Genomic DNA, 23,688 nt, shown 5'->3' with positions numbered 1-23,688 from the left:
GCATTGCTAAAATGAGTAACTCAAGTCTTTATTCACTTACTCTTTTCCGTGAGTCTGTTTGCCTCCTAACAACTTGGGTGTGGGTCAGCTCATTTCATTTTGTTGCCGGTCACCAAGATTCTGCTTTTAGTTAGAACACAGAGCCAGCAGGAAATGGATTAAGGCCACACTGGAAAGTTGGTTGGGATGAGAACATTGCCCGAGAGGTACTCCTCCTGTGTCGGTATCTGCTGTGTGGTGTGGGCCTCCATTAAGCAGGAGGCACAAGACACAGAAGGATGCAGAATCACTTGCATTATTAATACTTTTCATAGTTGCTATGGTCCCTTGGAGCATGGATGGGAAGGGAATTAGGCAAAACTTTAAAATTATAACTCTAAATCGGGGTTTCTCAGCTGCAAAACAATTAACATTTTGGCCAGGTAATTTTTCTGTCCTGGGGGTTGTCTTGTGCATCGTCGGCTGTTTAGCAGCATCCCTGGCCTCTACCCACTGGATGCCAGGAGCACCTCCCCTCCCAGTTACGCCAAGCAAAAATGTCTTCAGACATTGCCAGTGTCTCCTGGGAGCAAAAACAGCCCAGCTGAGAACCACTGCTCTAGAATAAAGGGTGACAGTTACTTCCTGGGGCCGTTCTTTTCTTTCCCTAATCATTTTAGTTCTAGCATTTGGGTTCCGTTGGTTCCGACGAGGCATTTCCAAACACTCTGAACGCAGAGCCCTCACACGGAGCACAAGGCCTTGTGGGATATTCTGGCGGTCCTGAGAGAGATGGGAAGTTTAGGAGTAGAGTTTGGGATTGACTATTTCTGACCCTGTTCTTTTCGAACAAATTCTGGAGGGATTTTAATGTTTTCCCTTTCCCTCTCTCTTTAGCTGTATTCATTCATTGATTGAACTTAGGAGTAAATAGCTTCCTAGTTCAATTATGAATGTGAAATGCTCATCCTTCTTTGTCCCAAATGTCTCTACCTAACCTACTGCCGAGGCGATGGGCAGGCTCTGGCTGTCCAGGAAACAGACAGGGTTTGCCAAGCCCGTATTCAATCTAAACCATTGGAAGAGACTCCCGAAATCTCGCTGCAGCAAATATCACTCTGAGCCTGCCCACGTTTTCTGGATTCCCAGCTGCCAAGTGAGGGAGGGAGTCACTGCCCCCACCGAGGCAAGGTTTTCGTGCCTTGAGCCCAGAATAACATATCCGCTGCTGAGAACACCTCGGGGCCTTTTGATTGCTCTCCAGTCACGTTTTATGTTCGGCTTCCCAGACGGGATGAACCAGAAATCAGGCTTTTTTGGAAACAGATTTTTTCATAGGAAGAAACTGAAACACCCTGAGTCGTCAGCAGCCTAGTCCGTGCTCCGAACCTCCAGTCTCGTGCCATTTCAGCTGAATCAGATGACAACTTCCCAGTCACCTGCTTGGGGTGTTCACGTCTCCTGGCGTGTACTTTTCACTGAATAACAGTGATGCGTGTGCTGCAGCTAAAATAACAGAGCCATGAAAAACAGCCCCCTTTCTAGGCCTGTTTCCTTGTTCCAGGAGCACTGAGCAAAGAGACCAATTAATAGCATGGATGGGAGCCGAAGGACATACGGTTTGCCTGAGAAGAAAAATGAACATTCTTGCCTCCCCATCTATGCCAACTTTGTAAAGGGACAGCTGCCGCCCCCCGGGTAAACACCACCACAGGTTAGCCGTGCCCTAAGGTGTGTGTCACCTCGGCCACAGGGAGGCACAGGGACGCTGGTCTCTCCCCTGCCTGTACCGCTGAGCTCTTATCCTTAAACGAACTTTGTTTTTTGACCAGCTCACTAATTGTGATTGAAAACACCAGCTCCCCAGCAAGGCACAAGCACTGGCGTTAGCAGCAGCAAGACAGGCCCTAATTGCTCCATTTACATAAAAGTAGAAACATACAACTTCTAAATATAAATCTCTGGCACATCGTGCCTTTTGCAATTACAGTAAAATAAGGTATCACAGTTTCCCTGCCGGCTCCTTCTCGCAACAAGCTGCTCCACCGGGTTCTCCAGGGGCTGCTCCTCGAGGCGAGAAGAGAGCCATGCAAATGCTCCAGCGAGTATTCGGGAGCTTTGTGAAGTAGCCAGTAAATCAGGCCGCCTGCACTAGGTGAAAAACGCGGTGGCAGCGGGCCACTGTGCTAGCGCAGTCGCTGGTAGGACCCAGCTCCACAGTCAGAAGGGGGACAGCTCGCGGGGCGTTAGCGCTCCTGGCGCGCCTCTGTCCGCCCTAGAGCCGGCCCGCAGGTCCCCGTCCTGGTCCCTGACATTGGCTGTGCTTGCAGCCCTGGCACTGAGGGCTAGGTTGAGAGATTTCCAGCTGCACTCACTGAACAGTGATTTTTTTTCCCCCTCTCTGAATTCTTTAGCTGCCAAAAGGGGGGAAAAATCAAGAGCTGCTTTTAAAAGAAGTTGCCCTTGCTGGTGCTCGGGGTAAAAATAGAGGCGGCCGCTCCGGATGGCTTGGCCCTGACTCCAGCCCCGCGAGCCGGGCTCGAGCGGCGGCCGCGTTCCGGCGTGATCCCCGGGAGCTGCCAGCAGGTGTTGCTCAAGGTACAGTAGCAGGCCGAGCAGCGGGGCCGCAGGGCCCGGGCGTGGGGAAGCTGCGGGGGAGGGGGCTGGAAGTGAAAGAGAAACCAAAGCGAGGAAGGAAGAGGAGATGCTCGTCCGGAGCTGGGCTGACCAGGGTACCCCTGGGTCCTGGAGTTCGGCAGGGAAAAAAATCATTCCCAGTCCAGAATATTCGACAGAAGTTATTTTAACCCGCCTGCTTCCTCTACGACCCCCACCTTCATTTCCACTGAGTGAGGAGGCATTTCCAGTGGGACTCAGCTCCGAGGTTGGAGGTTGGGGATTCAGGTAGAGAATGACATCACAGCTGGTGGGCTGACCTGGCAGGTGGGCAGTCTGGTAGCATCCGATGGCCAACGCGGTCTGAGTCACACATATAGGGGGGCTCCTGCAGTGAGGGTGCTGCAGATTCCTGTGACACAAATGTTTAGAAAGAGCCACCGTGCCTCTCTGAAATAACCTCCCCTCGTTTTCTGAGCACATGCTTCCCTGCAGTTGAGTATGGTAGATCCCACTTTATAGACGAGAACACTGAGGCCCGAGGTGACAGGGTTGGCAAGCAGTGGAAGCAGAATTTGATTCGGGTTCGTTGTGTGCCCCAAAGCTCGTGACCGCGGTGGTACCTGCAGGACCTCAGCGTTCCTGCGTGGGGGAGGGGTGGTTTAGCTGCCCTGCGGGTCATTGCTCTTGCAGCAGCTCTCCTCACAGAGGGTGGTGGCAAGTTCCTTGCTTCTAAAGTGTTCGAGTCCATCCAATTCTAAAGTGCTGGGCTGTGCTAGAGTTAAGCAACACTGACCGTGTTTCTGTCTTTCCTTCCCTTCTCAGCTTCCCTCTGTTCCCCTACAACCTAATGATTTTATTTTCTTCTTTATTCCTACATATGCAGATCTTAGAACACCTCCCCCCACCCACCACCCCAATATACAGCTCAGCATCTTCACTTTCTCTGTGTTCAGCCAAGGCAAACCCTCTGACACAGAAAACTTCTGGTGTCCTACAGGAACCTGCTTCAACTGCTCCTGGAGAAAGAGGCCAGAGCCTTTATATTTTGCTTGTGGGCACAGTGAAAAGTTTATTTTATGCATGTTAAGTCCTGCATACAAAACAACATATCTGGTCAGATGGCTTTCATTAGCTCCCAATTTTGCACATTTTATTCCATTTGTCATGAGTACCCAGCTATATTCCTTGAAACAACCCTTCTCCACCATTCTTGTCTGAAGATTCCTGCCTCCTGTGCTGTTTTCCAGACTTGCTAAGACTCCCCACCCCCCCACCCCAAAAAACCCTGACCAACTTAACCCGTATTTCAATGAACGTTTTTTATTTCATTAATCTCATGTTATATTTGTAACAATTTTAAAAACATAGGACTTGAAGTTCTGATAAAGAAGAATGTTGTATGAGAATTTTTTTTTATTATTTATTTATTTTTTTTTGCTAGTTAGATTGGGATTCTAAAGCCCTGGGAAAGATACATATAAAGTTCACTTGCAGAGAATGACTATTTCCGAAGTTCTTGGTGATAAATGATTTATGAAGCAGGCATTCAGTTTCAAGATGTAAAAATAATAGTGTAAGTCGGGGAGGGGAGACCATTATCATATAGGTATGTGTATTTTCCTGTTTTTTTTTTTCTGAATGAAATATCTTATTTTAAAAAGTAAAATTAGAATCTCTATAAAGAGCCCTGTGAATTTTCTTGCCTGTAAGAAACAATAAAATACTTTGTAAATAGAGGCAACTTCATGAAGTAACAGATGTTTTATGTGAAGACATAAAACTGACCCTGAATATAATGAGAAGTGTGTGTGCGAGAAGTCAAAGAAAAGTTGGAAGTTGCACACGCTGAGATATAGCTGTTGGATTCCGATGTTTTTCTAAAAGGTAATCGAGTCAGTCAGAGGTTTAACTGGCTCAGTGATCACCCAGTGTCACAGCAGCCAAGAAAGGCTTTCCATTAGATAATGAATTATGAAATATGGCTCACACTGGAAAAACCAGTCATCTGCTGATGTCATGCTGATTCTAACCAATCGCAAACAAAGCCCCAGCCCTCCTCTGTTTGAGTGGTACCAATGTGTGAGTGTACAAATAAGTAGTACAGTATAAAACTTCACAGTGCCAATACCATGAAGAGGAACTCAGACGGCTCCTAACCACATGATACAAGAGTCTGCTGGGGCAAGAGAGAGGACCGGAGAGGTAATCTTTTTTAACTCTTACTTATGAGCTATCCACACATTCAGAGTCAGAATGGTTAGAAGGAATTTTATAACTTATTGGCACTTCCATGCACTTTGCGGTTTGTACCTTTTTATATTATTCAGGCAGGTTAATATAGCTTTTAATGGGAAAGCATGCAAATAGATTGTGTTTATACAACCCATTCAGCACATATATATGAGTACATACGCCAAAGAGAAAGCTATTTTTTAAGAGTCACATTCATAAACAGTAAATTCAGGGGAAACACACATAGTCACACACAGAGAGAATCCAAATATTGATAAGTTGCACTTTCTAAATGCTGCTGTGAGGGCTTGAGTTGTTAGGAGTCATTAAACTTTTAGTTCTATTTCAGACTCTCTTGTAAAACTTAATTGGACTACAAAATGCTTTGGGCACTGTATATGTGACGCCAAATAGGTAGATTACGCTAAGTATTCTATTTCAAAGATGTTTTATTAAACAATTGTAATGCAAACGCCCCCTTCCCCATTCTCTCTCACCATCCCCCACTAAAAAGAATTAGACTTTTTAGTGAATGTTAACAAAGTCTTGACAATCATAGCAGAGTAATTGATGTTCCTGGAGGTGAAACCCGGAAGGTGATAGATAGTTTGTAACAGAGAAAGTCTTGCAAGTGGTTGTTTTGGGAAACAGGTCAGTGTATCCAGTTCAGAAAAGCTTTGTTACCTATGCAAACTGTAATTTTAACTAGTGTCACAATTTTCTCACCCTCCTCCCCTTGCCCCCGGACCTTGTGCTTGCAGTGATGAAATTTATTCACTTTTTCCACCCAGACTGCATTGCTTGACTATAATGCTCTGAACACACTAGGTGTCAGATATAAGCTGACTGTATCTACAGAAACTGAGCGCTTATGTGTGGGAAAGAAACCGAGAAGGAAGGAAAGCTTTAACAGATGGACCTCTTAAAGATACTTTTGCAAGATAAAAGCAATAAGACAGAAAATGAAAAAGGGGGCTGGGGGGCGGGGAAGTAAAAAAACCTCAGAGAGACATTGTTTAAAAATTCACATTTTTCTTTTTCTGTGAACAGTGAAATCCACGATGATTTCATCTGTGCTGTTCCTTTGAGGGAAAAAGAAGCCATTAAAGGGGCCAGTCCATGAACGCACTGGTCCGGGATGGGGTAGGGGCAGGCTGAAAAAACGACCACATGACAGAGAAAATAATTTGCCAATATATTTTAGAGATTCTTTTCCCATAGGACCAGTTATTCAAGTCACAGGAGCGCACTGTTTGTATAAAATAATGTGGGAAAGGCCAAATGAATTTTGCATTTGCTCTGTGAAGTCAGGGCCAGCGGTGGTAGGCTGTAATTTCGAGTGCGTGTGTGCAGGGCAGAAGGGGGCGGTGGCTGAGGCGAGGGGACAGAGCTTCCTAGGACGCGAGCCTGGAAAAGGCTCCCTGCCTGCATGTGGATCTCTCAGTGCCCCGCTGCCTTTTGCAGTTGGAAAAGTAGAGCGTATTATGTGACCCCAAACAAAAGTTCTGTGGCCCTCCGCTCAGATCTCCAGCCAGTGGTGACGACCCTGACCCTTTCAATAGGAATGAATGGGGACCCGGCAGATCTCCAGGATTCCCTCAGGCCCAAATGATTAACTGGCCGGCCCCAGCAGCGTGGTGGCCCCTCACCCCTCTTCCCGACCTCCCCTACCTGGCTGCTGACCCCTCGGCACCCTGAGCCCCACCTGACAGGCCGGTGGACGTTTGGTCCCCGGGGGCTGTGACTAGGTAGGGAGGAGGGGTGATGGGGGCAGACTGTTTCCATCCAGCCATCCCTGTGGACTGAGACAGTGCCTTTCTTTGGCGTTTTCTTTCTCCTCTGAAAGAGGAAGAAGGTGAAGCCAGGGGACTGGGCAGAGAGAGAGAGAGAGAGAGAGAAAAAAGGAAGTCGAACAAAATTAGGAGAATTTCTTTCAGAAGGGAAAGTAGAACTCCCGAGAATGCTGATATTCGAAGAGAGGTGTGTGTGAGGGAACAGAAGGAAGGCAGCCTGTCAGAAAACGGGCTGTCCCTCCCCTTCCTAATCACAGCCTTTACTCACAGACGAACTCCCTCCCTCTCCCATTCACTCACTCACTTAGGGCCAATCGTTCTCTCTCTCTCTCTCTCTCTCTCTCTCTCCCTCACTCACTCTCTCCCTTTCCCTCTCTCCCTCCCTCCCTCTCCCCCTTCTCTCCCTCACTCTTCTCTCCCCCTCTCTCCTCTCTCCCTGTCTCTCCCTCCCTCCCATCCTCTCTCTGTCTCTGTCTGTCTCCCCCTCTCCTTGTCTCTCCCTCCCTCCCTCCCTCCCTCCCTCTCTCCCTCCCTCCCTCCCTCCTTCTCTCTTACTCGGAGACAGTCAGAACTCTCCTGCCTGACAGCCACAAACCTACAGCCCTGACTGCATTCAGAGAGGGAACCTGCAAACAAAACTTCACAGAAAACTTTTTGTTCTTGTTCCAGAGAATTTGCTGAAGAGGAGAAGGAAAAAAAAAAAAAAAACACCAAAAAAAAAAAAAACCAAACCTGTGCGTGAGGGGGGGAGGAAAAGCAGGGCCTTTTAAAAAGGCAATCACAACAACTTTTGCTGCCAGGATGCCCTTGCTTTGGCTGAGAGGATTTTTGTTGGCGAGTTGCTGGATTATAGTGAAGAGTTCCCCCACCCCAGGATCCGAGGGGCACAGCGCAGCCCCCGACTGCCCGTCCTGTGCGCTGGCCACCCTCCCAAAGGATGTACCCAACGCTCAGCCGGAGATGGTGGAGGCCGTCAAGAAGCACATTTTAAACATGCTGCACTTGAAGAAGAGACCCGATGTCACCCAGCCTGTGCCCAAGGCGGCGCTTCTGAACGCTATCAGAAAGCTTCATGTGGGCAAAGTGGGGGAGAACGGGTATGTGGAGATAGAGGATGACATCGGCAGGAGGGCAGAAATGAATGAACTTATGGAGCAGACCTCGGAGATCATCACGTTCGCGGAATCAGGTTGGTGCTGGCATTGGGGGTGGGGTGGGGATGTGTTTCTTTGACAGTCCTAGGAGGAACTTCTCCTTCCAGCTGTAAACTGCCTGGGAAGGTCATTAGTGGTTAGGTGATGGTGGAGGACTGACGGAGGGGAGGGGAGAGGGCTTCACAGAAATGGGATTCTCGGCGGAGCCCTGGCTGGAGATGGCTAGCTTACACTTGCTGAACTCAGACGGTCCCTCCGGAGGAGGCTCTGGGGCCAATCTGAAGCTGGAAGCCGGTCTGTGAGAGGCTCCCTCGCCCTGCCTGTGAAACCAGATCTGAGCAGCCGGATGAAAGCCGGGGCATTTTTGGGTGCTGGGGGAGCAGAGGAGGCTTCCGGACCCCATCCAAAGTTTTTATTGTTGGCGGGGGCAGAGTGCGGGATCGGGGTGGAATGGCACGGATGAAGTCATTCTTAAAACAAACCTTCCTTTTAAAAGTCCAATGAGGGGCCACATCAGCAAAGCAGGGCATATTTATTAGTGACAGTCCTTTTTACCTTTAGAAACACTATCTGTAAGAGCACAGGCATCACATTCTAGGCAGTAAAGAGTGACTTTGGGGGACAGTTGACATTGAAGCAGCAGTCACTTTTGGAACTCTGACTTTTGCTCTTGGAACTGAAGAAAAAAAAGAGTTTTGTTCTCTGTAAAGTTACTAAGAGCTCTCTGCCAAGGAATGCAACCTTGACAAAGTGCTCTCAGATACTACGCTGAACTCTCACTCAATCCTTAAGAGGAAGAACTTTAATAAATAGATTCTAATCAATCCTTGGCTCGGGCCCCCACTAACCTGTTGCTGAGTAGGAGATAGCTGTCAAAAGTGCAGGCTGTAGACGTGGAGCCATTTATGGGACGTGGACCCTTTTGCATGCCTGCAAGCCCATGCACGCCCAGGCGCACAGATGTGTTAATACCATGTTACTTTCATGGTAATGCCAGGCTAAAGAATTGTATCCCTTGCCAAATCCATTTGAAAGGAATGCCATTGTTTTGTTTGGTAGAGCATATGGCCAGTAAAGTATGTGCAGGGACTCCCAGCATTTCTGTTTAAAAGTTTGCCGCAGAAGTATAAACAATTAAGGCAACACTCAGAATTTCCAATCCTGAAAACCTGTTGACTCAGATGTTCTGTTTTCGAGAAAACCATGCAAGACCTGGGCATCCTTTTGGGGGAGCAGATAGCCTGCTGGCTTCCTGGCTTCCCCCTGGAGGAGTCCTGGTGTCCTGCGAGCTTCCTGACTCTCTCGCCAGAAGCTTCTTTCTTTTAAAGAAGGTCTTCCTTTCTTTCTCTAAAACTCTTTCTTGATGCAGCCCCAATGAGCATGATAATTATGACTTTATCTCTTGAAGCTTATTGAGGAAAAAAGTCAGGTTGGAGTTTGCAAGTTGCCATCCAACCTTTCCTCGTGGCAAGGTAGGAGAGCAAGTGCCTAGTGACATTGGGTTCTGTGCGGGGAATGGATTCCAGTGGTCCAGGGGATTGCTCCATGTCCTGCCCTGCTGCCAGGGACCCTGTATAGGTTTTTATATACCAGTTGCCACACTTGATGGCCTTAATTGCAGCTCATACTCAATTGGCTCTACCCGCATCATATAACTAAGTGTACCCAAGCTTTTGATCGCTTTTAATATATGCTGATGCTAGCAATCTGGCCCTCTTTCTGCCTTATCTGACTTGTATAGCAGATCATTCTCTTGGCATTGAGAGATTTTGCAGTGAAAGAATTTGACCTTTTACATTCTTTCTTACTTATGGCCTTCCTCTCAGTGCCAGTCTTTTTCTCAGTTATACGAAATCTTGTCCTTTTTTCACTTTTCCATTAGGCGTTTAGTTTGAAAGAGATTGAGCCGCTTTTTAAAAAGGTGATTAATTTGACTCACACACACTGACTAAAGTTTAAGGTTTGTAATGGAAAACTCCTCCTGGTTGAGTTTACAACTTGACTTTGGGTGAGCTGCTGGCTTATTAGAAAAGGCTTATTACACTTGCTTATTTTTCTCAGCTGAGAAGTTTCATACATTCACCTCAAGTTGATTTACTGTGATTTCACAGATGTAGTCAGTGCTATACAGACGATCTACTCTCCAAGTAGAGTGCCATGTGAGTATTTTGCTAACCCAGGAAAGAGATTTATCATCTGAATGATTGTAGTGAATATAGGAAAATGTTTTGTTGCTTTTGGAATAATTCAACCTTAATAATATTCAAACTACATCAAATGACAAAATTTCTGGACACTAGCAAAGGGCATTCATTTTTCTTTTCTTTACAAACTATTGTGTACAACGTACAATCTAGTCACTCAGTGTCACCCGCAGGCATGCCACAGATGTGTACCCATAGATGCACCTTTCAACGGCGAGATTCCTCAATTTGGAGGACGCATTTTTTCATTTTTGCCTCAATTCTCCTTAATGGTTAAATAAAGCCAAGACATGGCCCAGCAGCTGAGGGACCGCAAAAGCCCAAGTGCCTAGAACTCTTTGAACTGAGCTTGTCCCATTGTGCTCAGGTGGAAAGTGCCCCATATTGTAAGACAGATATGAGTTGTTATTGACTAAGCAGTGAGGAATCACTCTCAGGCTTTCTGAAATTTATTCCAACAAATAAAAATGATTTTCTTTTTATGGATGTCACCCAAGATTGCTCACCAAGGCTGGCACAGAATCCTCTGTGTTTACCTTAAGACCTTAAAGAAAAAGAAGAAGGGATGTATAGAGCCAAGCCAACTATCATTGTCACTGTCAGTGAAGCCAAAAATCAGTGGCCTTCTTAACTGCTACATATTATATTATTTTGATATGTGATAATAGCTAGGCAATGTACAATAACAATGTTATCATGTTTCCATATGCTGTCAAATTTATGTACTGATTATGGTAGTTAACGTAGCAACTGATAGCACTTGATCAAGAAAGGATAGGGAAAGAAAGACAAGTGAAACACCAAGAAATGGAAAATGCTCACGTAGCCTAGGTGGTGTTGAAAGTAACACGTAAATCTCCCCTCTTGGAGGATTCTAGTCACGGAAGATTTGAGTTAGAAATGTATGCTTCCCAAACAGGCGTCTAAGAAGGCTTGCTTGCATGACTATTTTCCCTCACCCCGAGAAAGCCATCTCAGACTGGAGTTGACTCCCACCGTTCCATGCCAATTTTCTGCACTTGCCTGCGAATTACCCCTCGCTGAAGGGTGCCTGTAGGGGTCACACGCTTTCTTCTCTGAATAATGGGAAATGATCGGCCACAAGAGGGCGCATTCCAAAGGCTTTTGCTCCTTACCAGTTAATCTTCTAGGGAAACGCAGTTTCACCTACTGGAAGCCCCCAGTCCGTAGCGCCCTAATCTCGGTGATTATCAGTTACCTCCTGCTTCCTCTCATCCTCCGGAAAAAGTTAGGGTTTCATGGGATGGGAGGAACGTGACTACCTGTAATACATTAAATGAGACAGAAGGAAAGGAAGTGGGAATTCTGGTGAGGCATGTGAATGTTCCGGAGCTCTACGGAAGACAGAGGAATGATAAATTTCAGAAGCAAACAAAGCAGAGCGTGGAGAAATGTGACCATGAATCATGAGCAATACTGATGTGCTCGCACATCTCTCCCTAACACGGCCGCCTGGGCTTTTGCAAACACGTCTTCCGTCTCCCCTGACTTTGTTGCCTAGTTTGCCTGTCTTATCTACGCTTCTCACCAGCGAGAAATGACGACTGACTTCAAACAGGGAGGAAAAAGGCTATTTATTTAACGCCTTGGGGGAACATGGTGTCCAGCTTCGGAGAATGCGTTTGTTTCCGAACTGAGAGTGTGAAGAGACGGTGGAGAGAAGATGTGCAAAGAGGTGCTTAGTGATTTGGGCGTGTGAAGTAGGTGTATTGGAATGGGGGTGGGGAGGTGTCAGGGTAGAAATTCAGTTTTAATATTCGGAGAGCTTGGAATAATACCTTCCCAGGCACTTTTTGGGGAAACACATATTTGTCTTGGCCCCTCTTCTGCTACAGTGCACTCGAGCACGATCTCTTAACTATGGTTCGGAATTCTTCATAGTCGACTCCTTCCTAGACCCAAAATCAAAAGTGTCAAAGCTCTCAGGCACGTTGGAAGAAGTCTCTGAAATTCTGTGGGTTGAACCTTCAGAATTTTTTCTACTTTTAGGCACCTAAAACCCCTTTCTCTCTAAATATTTAACCTTCTTTTTCATCCCCCTTTAAATGGAAGATGCACAAATGAGGCCCAGCACTTACAATTCAATAGCAGATCTTAAGAAAGATATTAAAGCTAAAAAAAATCAATCAAGATGATTTATGGCCAAACCTGTAGTTCCACTGCAGGCAAGACCCTCTACTGGAGGTTAAAGGAGGCATAATCTTTAAGACCCCACTTGCTGCCTTCTGCAGAAACCCCTGGAAACAGTCCAGATGCAAAGTCAGTGCTTCTGAGAACATACATGCTGTAAATGGTAGCTGTGCACGCTCCTACCGGTGACTATGCCGCATCTAGGCACAGTGAAACCTTGGCGAAGAATGGAAAATTAAAGTAACAGCCGCATTTTGCAGCGAGGCTTTCCCCCCACAGTGAGTTAAAATTCTCTGTAAACAACAAGGCTTCCCACATTCAGGTTAGAGACATAACTATTATCCGCATGTAGAAGGGCAGCGTGCGTTAAGCAGGACCCTGGTGAGAAAACAGAACAAAACAAAAACAAAACACTGCGTGTGTATATTGCTTAGTTCATTGGAAGTGCTCCTACGCCCACCAACCTGAGATGCTGGACTTGGGGATGAGCAGCATTTTGCATACTGGTGTGGAGGAAGAGAACTACAGGGGCTTGGCTGCTTAACCCTTGGCACGCCTGCCTTTGTGATTGTGTTATTCAAAATGTTTGAAAAATTCTGAAAGTGAAGGAAAATGTGCCTTCAGGTGGTTTTACGTCCAGCTTCCCTTTCCCATTCCTCTGTTCAGTCCATCCCTCCCGGCATTGCAAAAGTGTGCCCTGTAAGATGCAACATTTATCCCTCCTGCCCATTTTCATGCAGTTTTTTCCTCTCCCTTGGGTATGTGTCCACCGAGCTCATAGAGGTTAAGTGATGAAATATAATCACCCACATGGGTTTGCGTGGGACTTTCTTAGTGAATTACTCAGGCAGAGCAGGCTGTGATGCAAGCTTTGCTCACAAGCCTCGGGAGGGAAAAAATAGCACAGAGGATGAAAAGAATATTATCAGAGAGTAAGTAATGAAAGGTTAGCAAAGCCACCAGCTATATCTAGTTAGATGGGTACTAATCGTAGGAACCCAGTGCACACCTGTATGAACTAACGCTGTACCTGCTCACAAAGCATTATGGGAAGGCTTCCATTGCAGGATTTTGAAGCAGGAGATGTTTAAGCCTAATCTGAAACTGATTAGTAATTGATCCTAAACGCTTCAGCCTTAGGCAACCTCCTTCCATTTTTTTAATCGTTATGCATAGACATTTGAAGACTAGAGCATCCTAAAAGCATAGCAATCTCTCTTAGCAGTTTAGCCATCTCTCTCAGATAAAATGCAGATAAAGGGAATATAATCAAGTGAATTGTTATATTGTTCATACCTAAGAAATTTAGGGTTGTAAGGTCTTTCTGAAACCTAGATCTCTGTTAAATATTAATTCCATCTCAGCTTTGAGCTGTCTCATTTTCCCCACCCCCTTCTGCAATGAAAGCTGAATGTAAAAGAAAAAATATGCACTGCTTAGTAAGTCAGAATACAATAGAACTTTTAAAATGTACCTGCATGTAAGGTAGACATTAGGAAGGCTTGAATCTCTCTCTTCCCCCTGTTCTCCTGAGCATTATGGCAACAGCATTTTCATGAAATTGGCTCTCAGTTTTATTTTATTTTTCCCTGATAAAATATCATGCAATATACAAATAGCAGTTCCAGAAATGGACACCAGGAGAAGGAGGCGACAGGCATGTCAATTAGTAGGGGGAAAATCCAAATGTCAGAAATATGGGGGAGAGAGACCGCAGGCAGGCAATGGATGTGAATACAGGCAACAGTCTTTCAGCTCAGATAATTAAACCGATGTATAAATCAGCGCTGTGCCCCTCCACGGTACGCGGGTGATGCCATGCAGTTAATTATCAGCCAGGACCGGGATGAAAGTCATTTTATGATGACTCTCTGATCCTAACATAACAGCACCTGACAGATTGAGCCCCTCTAATGAGTACTCTCTTTGTACAGTCCTCTCTCAGGAGCACTAAATCATTTGCTTCCAAGTACAGCTGCCTGAGAAGAAGGGGTGGGGCTACATCATGCGTTAGAAACCTGCTCTTGTGAAGTGAGGGGCTGTCCTGCAGGCTGTTGCTGGAAGCAAGTGGCTTGGGCCTCGCTGGACCTACAAAAGCAATTTGCATGTTCAAGTGGGCCAGTTAATTCTCCCCCCCCCCCCCCCCCCATCTGTAGACTTCGCTGGACTTTATTCAGGGAAAAGCCAATGTGTGCGGGTCCACACTGCCATCTGGACCCTCTCTTTACCCAAAGACCATCTACCTTCACCCTCGGCCCCTCCCGTCCATCAAGCCTCGGTAAAAGCAGAGCAGAGCCTGTGGGAATGAGTTACCTGAAACCCAGAGAGCTTTCCCATCCTGGGGACGAGTCAGATTCTCCAGTTTCACACGCTTTCCTAGAAAAACAAAACACAACCTCATGCCCCCTGGCTTCTCTAATTTAGCAGCTACTATCTCTCTCTCTTTAGAGTGGCACCCTGTGCGGTTTAGGGTTTCAGAAGCTGGCCTGCTTCGAGGCAGAAGGGCGAGCAGCAGGCAGCTTGTTAACATTCTCCGCGGGGCAGGGCGGGTGTGCCCACGCCCAGGCAGCCTGCAGGCTCCTCCAGGCCGGTTCTCAGGGCTCCGGTGGCTTCCGGGGGGCCTGTCCTCTGGTCTTGGAAGGACCCTACCACTTAAAATCTGCTGAGTATTTTTTCAGATTTAGGTGATTAAGCTTTCCTTCGTGGAGTCTTCTCCTCCTTTGCTTTCTTAAAAAACAAATAACAAAAAATGCACCAATTTTTAGCAAAGTGGAATACTGGATTCACATTTTGAAAAAAAGTCAGCATGCTCCCTTAAAAAAGACAGTTTCCCCCTCTAACTGCTCCCTGCTCTGGCGATCAAATCCTAAACCCAGCTTTATTATTCATTTCAACTCCTGCCAGAGACTGGAGGTCAGAGTCAAAGGACCTTCCCCCACCACTGCCACCACCATCTTGACCAGCGTCCTAGCAAGTTGGTACAAAGATGCCAGAGATCCTTTCATTTACATATGCAGCCCTTCTTGGCCCTGGCCTCAGTGAATTTACCACTATCATAATCACAGTGTGCAGCGTGTGTTAAATTAAGAACAGAATCCACAGTGCGCAATGCACAGAAAATCCTGCCTTCTGCTGCAGAGAACTTGAAACTGTGCCTAAAATTTATAGTACCGTAAACATCTCAGGGCTGAGAGTGAGAAGTAGGGCTGGATTTCCGTTAGCTATAGAAATCCAGGCGGGGAGACCCTCCTGGGGAGTTATGAGTTCTAAGATGAACTTCTTTAAGATTGTTCTCAGATTTGTTCAAGGGATCGTGGACGCTGGGCAGTTGTAAGCAGGGACACGCGGGAGGTGGTCATGTAAAGAAGACATGTTTCATGTCCTACCAAGGGGTAAAAGGGGAAGTGGGGGAAAATACTTGCTCAATCAAAGAATTCTAGTGTGGACACCCGCTCCAAACAGTAAATGTTGCATGAATAAACGTACCAGTGCTTATGGAGAGAAGGACAGGAAAAAAGAGAAGGAAATAGATGACTTTCTAATTTTAGAGTTAGGCAAGAACTGAGTGGTCACAGAATCCAACTGCCCTACCACTATAGGGGTTTTCTCTCTATTAGAAGCACTTGCTATAATTGAGGCTCATTAAGCTGCATTCAGAAGGGAAGGAGGCAAAAATGGGGGATGTAGAGATAGGTGGTAAATCTCTTAATCTAAGATAGCTCAATGCTAAGGATGCCTCCATTTGTTAAAAAGGAATCAAGGCATTGCCTACTTTCTGCTAAACACTGTGCTATAACAGTGAATGAGACAGATAGGACCTCAATTAAACTAAACGTCCTAAACTAGACTGGTGGGAGGGTGGGAGCGAAGATGTGAGGGAAAGCTCCTAGAGGAACGGTGTTGTCCCATCTGGAAACTGAAAGCTTATTAAGGGCAGCCACTGAGGGTGGTGTGTTGGGAGCGGGAGTGTTCTCCGCAGAAAGAACTGCACGTGTCACTGCCTGGAGGCGACAGAGTGTATGGGATGCTCATGAGATCAAGCAAACACCATGCGGCTGGACCACAGAGAATGGGGCCCTGGGCGAGAGCTGGTGTTGAAGGTGGGAGCAATGCAGGCAGAGCCCAGAGTCCTGGGCAGTTTCTGTTTTATCCTGAGGGTGGTAGGGACTCAGTAAAGGACTGTAAACAAGGAGTGATGCGATCAGATCTGCCTTTGGGAAAGATTCCTTTACCTGCTTAAGGGAGAAATGTTTGGCGAGGGGCCTGGCTCCGTGCTGGAGAGGCAGAGAAAAGAAAAGCTATTGCAGTGACCCGGGACAATAATGATGAGGGAGTGAAGCAAGATGTGGCAAGGGAGGAGGAAGTGAGCTTGGTGGGTACACTCCACACAGACTTACACGGCGGGGATGTTTGCGTATTTGTGTGGGAATAATAATACTTCTGTGGCTTGCTAGAGCTTACGATGTGTTTTCATTTATATTATCCCATTTGATCTTTCCAAACCTGTGGGATAATGGGTCAAAGGTCACTATGTCATTCTCACTTTATAGAAGGTGACACGGAGATTAAACAGTTAGTCAAGAGACACAGATCCATAGGCCCCCAGGTACACTAAGATCTAGGCCCTCTTGTATGAGAATTGACAAACTTTCTCTGGAAAGGGCCAGAGAGTAAATATTTTAAGCTTTGTGGGCCAAACAGTGTGTCCCAGCTACTCAGCTACACATTCTGGTGCAAAAGCAGCCATAGACAACCTATAAAGAAATGAGCATAGCTGCGGTCCAATAAAACTTTACGGGCGCTGAAGTTTAAATTTCGTAGAATTTTCCTGTGTCACAAAATACTGCTGTTCTCCAACCATTTAAAAATGTCAAAACCATTCTTACGGGCCGTGGGTCATGATTTGCTGACCCCTGCTCGACGTGGTCTTGCCTGAAATGAGCGAGTGGCCACAGACACCAGAACTAACGAGTGTTCCTGCTCTCTCTTGTGCTGTGTTTCATCTTCAGGCACAGCCAGGAAGACGCTGCACTTTGAGATTTCCAAAGAAGGCAGTGACCTGTCGGTGGTGGAGCGTGCAGAAGTCTGGCTCTTCCTCAAAGTCCCCAAGGCCAACAGGACCAGGTCCAAAGTCACCATCCGTCTCTTGCAGCAGCAGAAGCACCCGCAGGGCAGCTCGGACACAAGGGAGGAGGCCGAGGAAGCGGACTTAATGGAGGAGAGGAGTGAACTGTTGATATCGGAGAAGGTGGTGGATGCTCGGAAGAGCACCTGGCACATCTTCCCTGTCTCCAGCAGCATCCAGCGGTTGCTGGACCAGGGCAAGAGCTCCCTGGATATTCGGATTGCCTGTGATCAGTGTCATGAGACCGGCGCCAGCCTGGTCCTCCTGGGGAAGAAGAAGAAGAAGGAAGAGGAGGGTGAGGGGAAGAAGAAGGACGGAGGAGAAGCAGGGGCAGGGGTTGACGAGGAGAAGGAGCAGTCCCACAGACCTTTCCTCATGCTGCAGGCCAGGCAGTCTGAAGATCACCCTCATCGCCGGAGGCGGCGCGGCCTGGAGTGTGACGGCAAGGTCAACATCTGCTGTAAGAAACAGTTCTTTGTTAGTTTCAAGGACATTGGCTGGAATGACTGGATCATCGCTCCCTCTGGCTACCACGCCAACTACTGCGAGGGTGAGTGCCCAAGCCATATAGCAGGCACCTCGGGGTCTTCGCTGTCCTTTCACTCGACGGTCATCAACCAATACCGCTTGCGGGGTCATAACCCCTTCGCCAACCTCAAGTCGTGCTGTGTGCCCACCAAGCTGAGACCTATGTCCATGTTGTACTATGATGATGGGCAAAACATCATCAAAAAGGACATTCAGAACATGATAGTGGAGGAGTGTGGGTGCTCATAGAGTGCCTGGCCCGGGGGGAAGGGAGCAAGAGTTGTCCAGAGAAGACAATGGCAAAATGAAGAAATTTTTAAGATTTCTGAGTTAAGCAATCAGAAAAATATAAATTAAAAAAAATAAATAAACTAAAAGCAAAACCTGAAACAGATGAAGGAAGATGTGGAGAAATTCCTTAGCCAGGGCTCAGAGATGAAGCCACGAAGGAGACGGGAATTGGGAGGGAAAGCGGGAATGGTGTACCCTTCATTTCTTCCGACATCAAAGTGGTGACATCGATTGCTTAAATGGGAGTATTGTCCTCTCCTTTTCAGTTCCCTTTCAGTGTGAGCCTCGAAGTCAACTTGTCTAGTCTGCAGCAATGTGGGCTAGCACAACCCAAATAGCATCTAGAAAGCCATGAGTTTGAAAGGGCCAGTCACAGGCACTTTCCCACCCAGTTACCCAGGTCGTAGGGTATGTCTGTGTGACCCTCTCTCTGTGTCTATCAGCCCATGCACACACACACACAGACACACACAGATACACATACCACACACACACTCGCAGACACACACACACAGATACCCCACACGACACACAGAGGCATTTCCACACAGCACATACATACGCATCCTAGTCAAAGAACAATAGTGTGCAGGTGGTCACACTTTCTTTTTTCTGCACCACTCTCGCAACAGAACAAAACCCAACATAGAAAAATTGAGAACAAGAATGGGAAGAGTGAAAGATCAAGGAAAAAAGAATACCAAGTTACATTTCGTTAAGGTGCTTATGATCTTAGAACTATGCAACCTAATAGGTTTGAAACTGTTTACCTGAGAGAGAACAAAAAGAGAGACTTTTTTTGTATTGGAAGTAACCTGATTAATTTTTATTTTCTTCAAGGAGAGATACTTGAAAGGAATATGTTTGTCCATCTGTTGGATCCAAACATTTCTATATTTTGTAAATTTTTTTTTTTTATCGTTTACTATTTGCACTACAATGGTGTTTGACCTGTCTAATCCTTATTTAACAAGTATTTTCTTTGGGTGGGGGTGGGGGGGTTAAAGAGCTGCACTTAATGTGAGCTATAAAAGAACTGCTACAGCACACAAAATAGCTATTTTTATTATTATAATTATAATTATTATTATTATTTTGTACCTTAAAAAATAGACACATACACCAAAGACATTTGTGTGAGCCTTTAGACAGTCTGTCTGTGGTTGGTATCATTCACCATCAATGAGTCAGGGGTTGGCATTCAAGGATGAGTAGGGGGGATTGTGTTCAGGCTTAAAAGACCTGAAAAGTTTGGTTTTTGACTCCTTTTACATCCATGAAACAGGACATTTCATACTGGATGTACAGTAGTTGTACACTGTTGGATATCAAGTTCAATCGAATTCATGGAGCGCTATGTGCTTGTATGTGTATATATACATTGCTTGTGCATATGCATATCTGTGTGTATATATACATGTATCGCATCATGTCCAGACACATTTTAAGCACTTCAGGCTGTCATTTTTAATGTTCTTAAAGCAATGAATGTTTGTGTGCAAAACACAGTATTTTTAAGAAGGATAGGCTATAGTTTTTGCTTTTACTCTGAACTAGGTGGGCACATTTCAAAAACTTGGATGAGAAAAAGCTTGGGAATTCTAGTGAATATTCAGCAAGACCCTCTTTCAATGTCCAGGGTTCCAATTCCCTCGTTTTTCTTGTCCCCCACCCCCATCCTGCAAGTTATTTCCTGCAAGGAAAACAGGAAACTCATGTTCATCAAAGGTCTAGGCTGATTTTTTTTTTTGGCAACTTATATTTATTATCTATTGGAGTCAATCTTAAATCAGAAGCTTCTTCAGAAAAAAAATTTAATCTTTAGGCCAGAATATAAGAGTTGGGTGCATTTTTTTTTTATGATTAAGGCCTGGTTTCAAGAAATATTACCTGCTCGGCTGGGCTAAATAATGTTGTTGTCACCAGTTAAAGATAAATAATTTGGGGGAAGGTGTTAAGAGAGTGGGAGTCAAGAAGAGAACAATTAGGAGGTGGGGATGGTAACACTAGTAAAAATCCATAATATTTTAATTTACAGCCAAAACTCTTGATGTATAAGCTTGTATGTATCGATTCAGATGCAAAAAGGAAAAAAAAAACTTTGTTTTATAAATATCAAAGTACATGCTTAAAGCTGAATTTTTACTAATTTATTCCACGGTATTTAGCTTGCCTTGAACAGCTAATAAGTTATTCATTTATGTGCTTTTTAAAATACAGAGCCTTATTTTTACTGACGTGTTGGAAGTTTGCAAAAATTGAAAAAAAGTTCTAGTAATTGGAGAAAATTATTTATTAGTATTTTGTAAAATAGTGAAGCTTTCAGCCCTATGTCGATTTGTGGATTTTTAAAAAAATTAATTGTAGGAAAATAAAATATCAGTGAGAAACCAAACACTGCAAAATGTGGTTTAGCTCTTCTTGAAAAATATATTAAATCAGTACTCGGAATAGGCTGTACGTAGGCAAATCACGTCAACGTCATCACCTGGCAGATTTACTTACTACATTCTAGAGGTCCACACTTTCTCATGCAGGACATGCAACATGTACTGCCTGAGAGTGGATTCTAATTAAGTATGGAAGGGAGAGCATGCGAAATTGGTACTTACTTCCTCGCTCTTAGCCATTGACCAGGAAATCACGCAGATGGGGAAGGTGGGTGTGGCGAGGAAAGTTTTAAGGAGAGGTGTAGATAGCCATGTTCAACTTTACTAATTTTTAGGAAGACCTTTGAGGGCCTTTTGAACTGCCTCCGATTTGGTACCGGAACTGATAGTGGAATCTATGAAAATAGCGTGGAGAGCCAAATCTTACTTCACTGTGCAATGGCAGAGATGGCGAGGGCAATGGAGAAAACAAGAGGTTAAACAGACAGCTGAGACCTCTTGGTCATTCCATTCATCTCAAATGTGTATGCCGTCTTTGCAAGCCCTTTAAGTTCTCACCATATTGAGGATAAAATGGGGTTTGATTAGTGGCCACAGTAATTAGAAAGAAATTCCATATGACAATATTTTAAAGGGATGATGTAATTTAAATTAAGTTAAATGATTGAGTTTGTCTCATCCACAAACTTTAGCCTTATTTCATTAAATGTATGTGGCCTTGAAATAGAATTATAAATTGCTACTATCTTTAATAATCTTGGAAGATACGCAGCCTTGTAAACAACAACACTTTTAAGTAGCAGCATGAGGCCAAAAGAAAAAGCTTTTAAATTCTACGTATTGGGTTCTTCATAGTATGTTTTCCTTGAAACAGGGTGGCTCTATCTGCTCTTAGCATCTCTCTACTTTTTCTCTAGGCCTAATCTCTAGGCTCCTAAAAATCTACCCACACCAATCTTAAAAGCTCTGAAAAGCATTTGTCCCCAAATGTCTTTTAAGAATGATAAATATTTTGTAGGTTGGATTGACATTTTCTACTTTTTGCCCCCAAAAGTAAGGTGAATTTCAGCACACTGAGTTGAGATTTTTCTTGTCCCTGAAGACCAACCAATTTCATATTTATTTAAGATTGATTTCACACTCCTTTTTCAAGGAGAGTATCTGCATTCTCCTCTTAGGTCGAGCAAATGAATGTTTTCTCACCCCCGTGGCATTGGGCCTCAAGGTGACTCTAAAAACAGAGAATGCAAATGCTCAGTTGTATTAAGCATAGATTCAAATTATCATGTTCACTTGAAAAAATGATTTCCTGTGGGCCTTTTGGCAACTTTCCTTTTCAGTGTAGACAAAAACTTAGTCACCCTGAAAACCTACACAATAAACGAAACTTGTAGATGTGGGCAGAAGGTTTGGGGGTGGACATTGTATGCGTTTAAATTAAACCCTTTATCATTGAGAAGCTGTTGTATGGGTCAGAGAAAATGAATGCTTAGAAGCTGTTCACATCTTCAAGAGCAGAAGCAAACCACATGTCTCAGCTATATTATTATTTATTTTTTATGCATAAAGTGAATCATTTTTTCTGTATTAATTTCCAGTGGGTTTTACCCTCTATTTAAATGCTTTGAAAAACAGTGCATTGACAATGGGTTGATATTTTTCTTTAAAAGAAAAATATAATTATGAAAGCCAAGATAATCTGAAGCCTGTTTTGTTTTAAAACTTTTTATGTTCTGTGGTTGATGTTGTTTGTTTGTTTGTTTTTATTTTGGTTTTTTTTTTTTTTGCATACTACATGCAGTTCTTTAACCAATGTCTGTTTGGCTGATGTAATTAAAGTTGTTAATTTATATGAGTGCATTTCAACTATGTCAATGGTTTCTTAATATTTATTGTGTAGAAGTACTGGTAATTTTTTTATTTACAATATGTTTAAAGAGATAACAGTTGGATATGTTTTCATGTGTTTATAGCAGAAGTTATTTATTTCTATGGCATTCCAGCGGATCTTTTGGTGTTTGCGAGGCATGCAGTCAATATTTTGTACAGTTAGTGGACAGTATTCAGCAACGCCTGATAGCTTCTTTGGCCTTATGTTAAATAAAAAGACCTGTTTGGGATTTATTTTTTTATTTTTATTTTCATTTCACGTCTTTCTGGTTTTCCAAGATCAACTTTGCACACGTATTGCTTCAACCCCTTTGCTGGGGGATCCTTTCGTTTCTACCGTCTCTATCTGGGAGAGCATGAGAAACAGACTGAATGGGAGAGAGAGGACAAAGCTAGAGTGAGAGAGCTCAAACAGAAGAAGAAAATGTATTGCTGTGGCAGAGGTTTGTAATGGGCTGCAAATACTTGGACCAGCAATATTTATATTTTACTCATTTTGTTAAATTCCCATTTCTCAAACTGTAGTGGCAAGTAACATGAAATAAAGAGACATTCCCTTCTTGCCTCCCTCCCACCTTCTCCTGTCCTTTCCTTCTTCCTTTCTTCTCTTCTTTCTTCTTCCTTTCCTTTCTGGCCAGAAACCTGGAACTGCACAAGCCCCTAGAGCTAGAGAACAGAATTATATACATAGGAAAAGAAAGTCTTGAGAGCAACAGGACCAATTTGGAATCACAGAAGTCCAATCAGGAGTGAATTGATGGTTTAACCTTTTCTTCTGTAGGTTTTGCACCAGTACCTGTGCCCATCCCAGAGCTTATATGGAAAACTAACTTTCATAAATGCCCATATAAACCAAGCATGTGCCCCTGTGTCATCTTATTTGCTATTCACATATCATTGTTTTAACCACCCTGAACAATAGATATTGTCATCCCTGCTTTCACAGATGAATCTTAGGCATAAAGCAACATTAATTGGAACTAGGATTCTAAGCCAGGTCCATATTCAAGACTGAAGTTAATTTTCTTTTTGCTGTTCCATACTTCCATTTTTGTGTTAGTTTCCTTATGTACTGAGAAAAAAAGGAGGGGGTGAGGATGGGGGTTGAGTGTTGAAGACACTTCTAACTTTTTACCACAGACACTTTATATTGAACAGATACTTCACTTGTACTTATCTTCAAGCAAAATGCCAAGTTCATGTAAATTCATACTAAACCCTTTTGATTTGGTTTAGGTAGGAAAGCTCCAGTTCTTAAAAAAAAAAAAGAATTGTTACAGTTTTGCTTTACAGTGATAAATTTGTCTTATTTTTCTATTCTTATATTTTGCT

General features: G+C 44.5%; 1 protein-coding gene across 1 annotated transcript; it reads left to right on the top strand.

The window, feature by feature from the left end:
* Positions 1 to 7,213: 7,213 nt before the first annotated feature.
* INHBA (inhibin subunit beta A) lies at positions 7,214 to 22,153 on the top strand. Its single transcript, XM_046668805.1, has 2 exons — positions 7,214 to 7,812; positions 17,142 to 22,153. The coding sequence occupies exons 1-2, from the start codon at positions 7,425 to 7,427 to the stop codon at positions 18,032 to 18,034; spliced, it is 1,281 nt and encodes a 426-aa protein (XP_046524761.1). The 5' UTR covers positions 7,214 to 7,424; the 3' UTR covers positions 18,035 to 22,153.
* Positions 22,154 to 23,688: the final 1,535 nt, after the last annotated feature.

Source organism: Equus quagga, chromosome 8, assembly GCF_021613505.1.
Source record: "Equus quagga isolate Etosha38 chromosome 8, UCLA_HA_Equagga_1.0, whole genome shotgun sequence".
In the NCBI taxonomy this organism is placed as follows: Eukaryota; Metazoa; Chordata; class Mammalia; order Perissodactyla; family Equidae; genus Equus; species Equus quagga.
This window is presented reverse-complemented; position numbering and strand designations above follow the sequence as displayed.

What these genes read in the sequence shown, in the direction of transcription:
- INHBA (XM_046668805.1), top strand. Translation starts at nt 7,425, where the DNA reads ATGCCCTTGCTTTGGCTGAGAGGATTTTTGTTGGCGAGTTGCTGGATT. An exon ending in CATCACGTTCGCGGAATCAG is followed by an intron (nt 7,813 to 17,141) that starts GTTGGTGCTGGC and finishes TTTCATCTTCAG; the next exon opens with GCACAGCCAGGAAGACGCTG.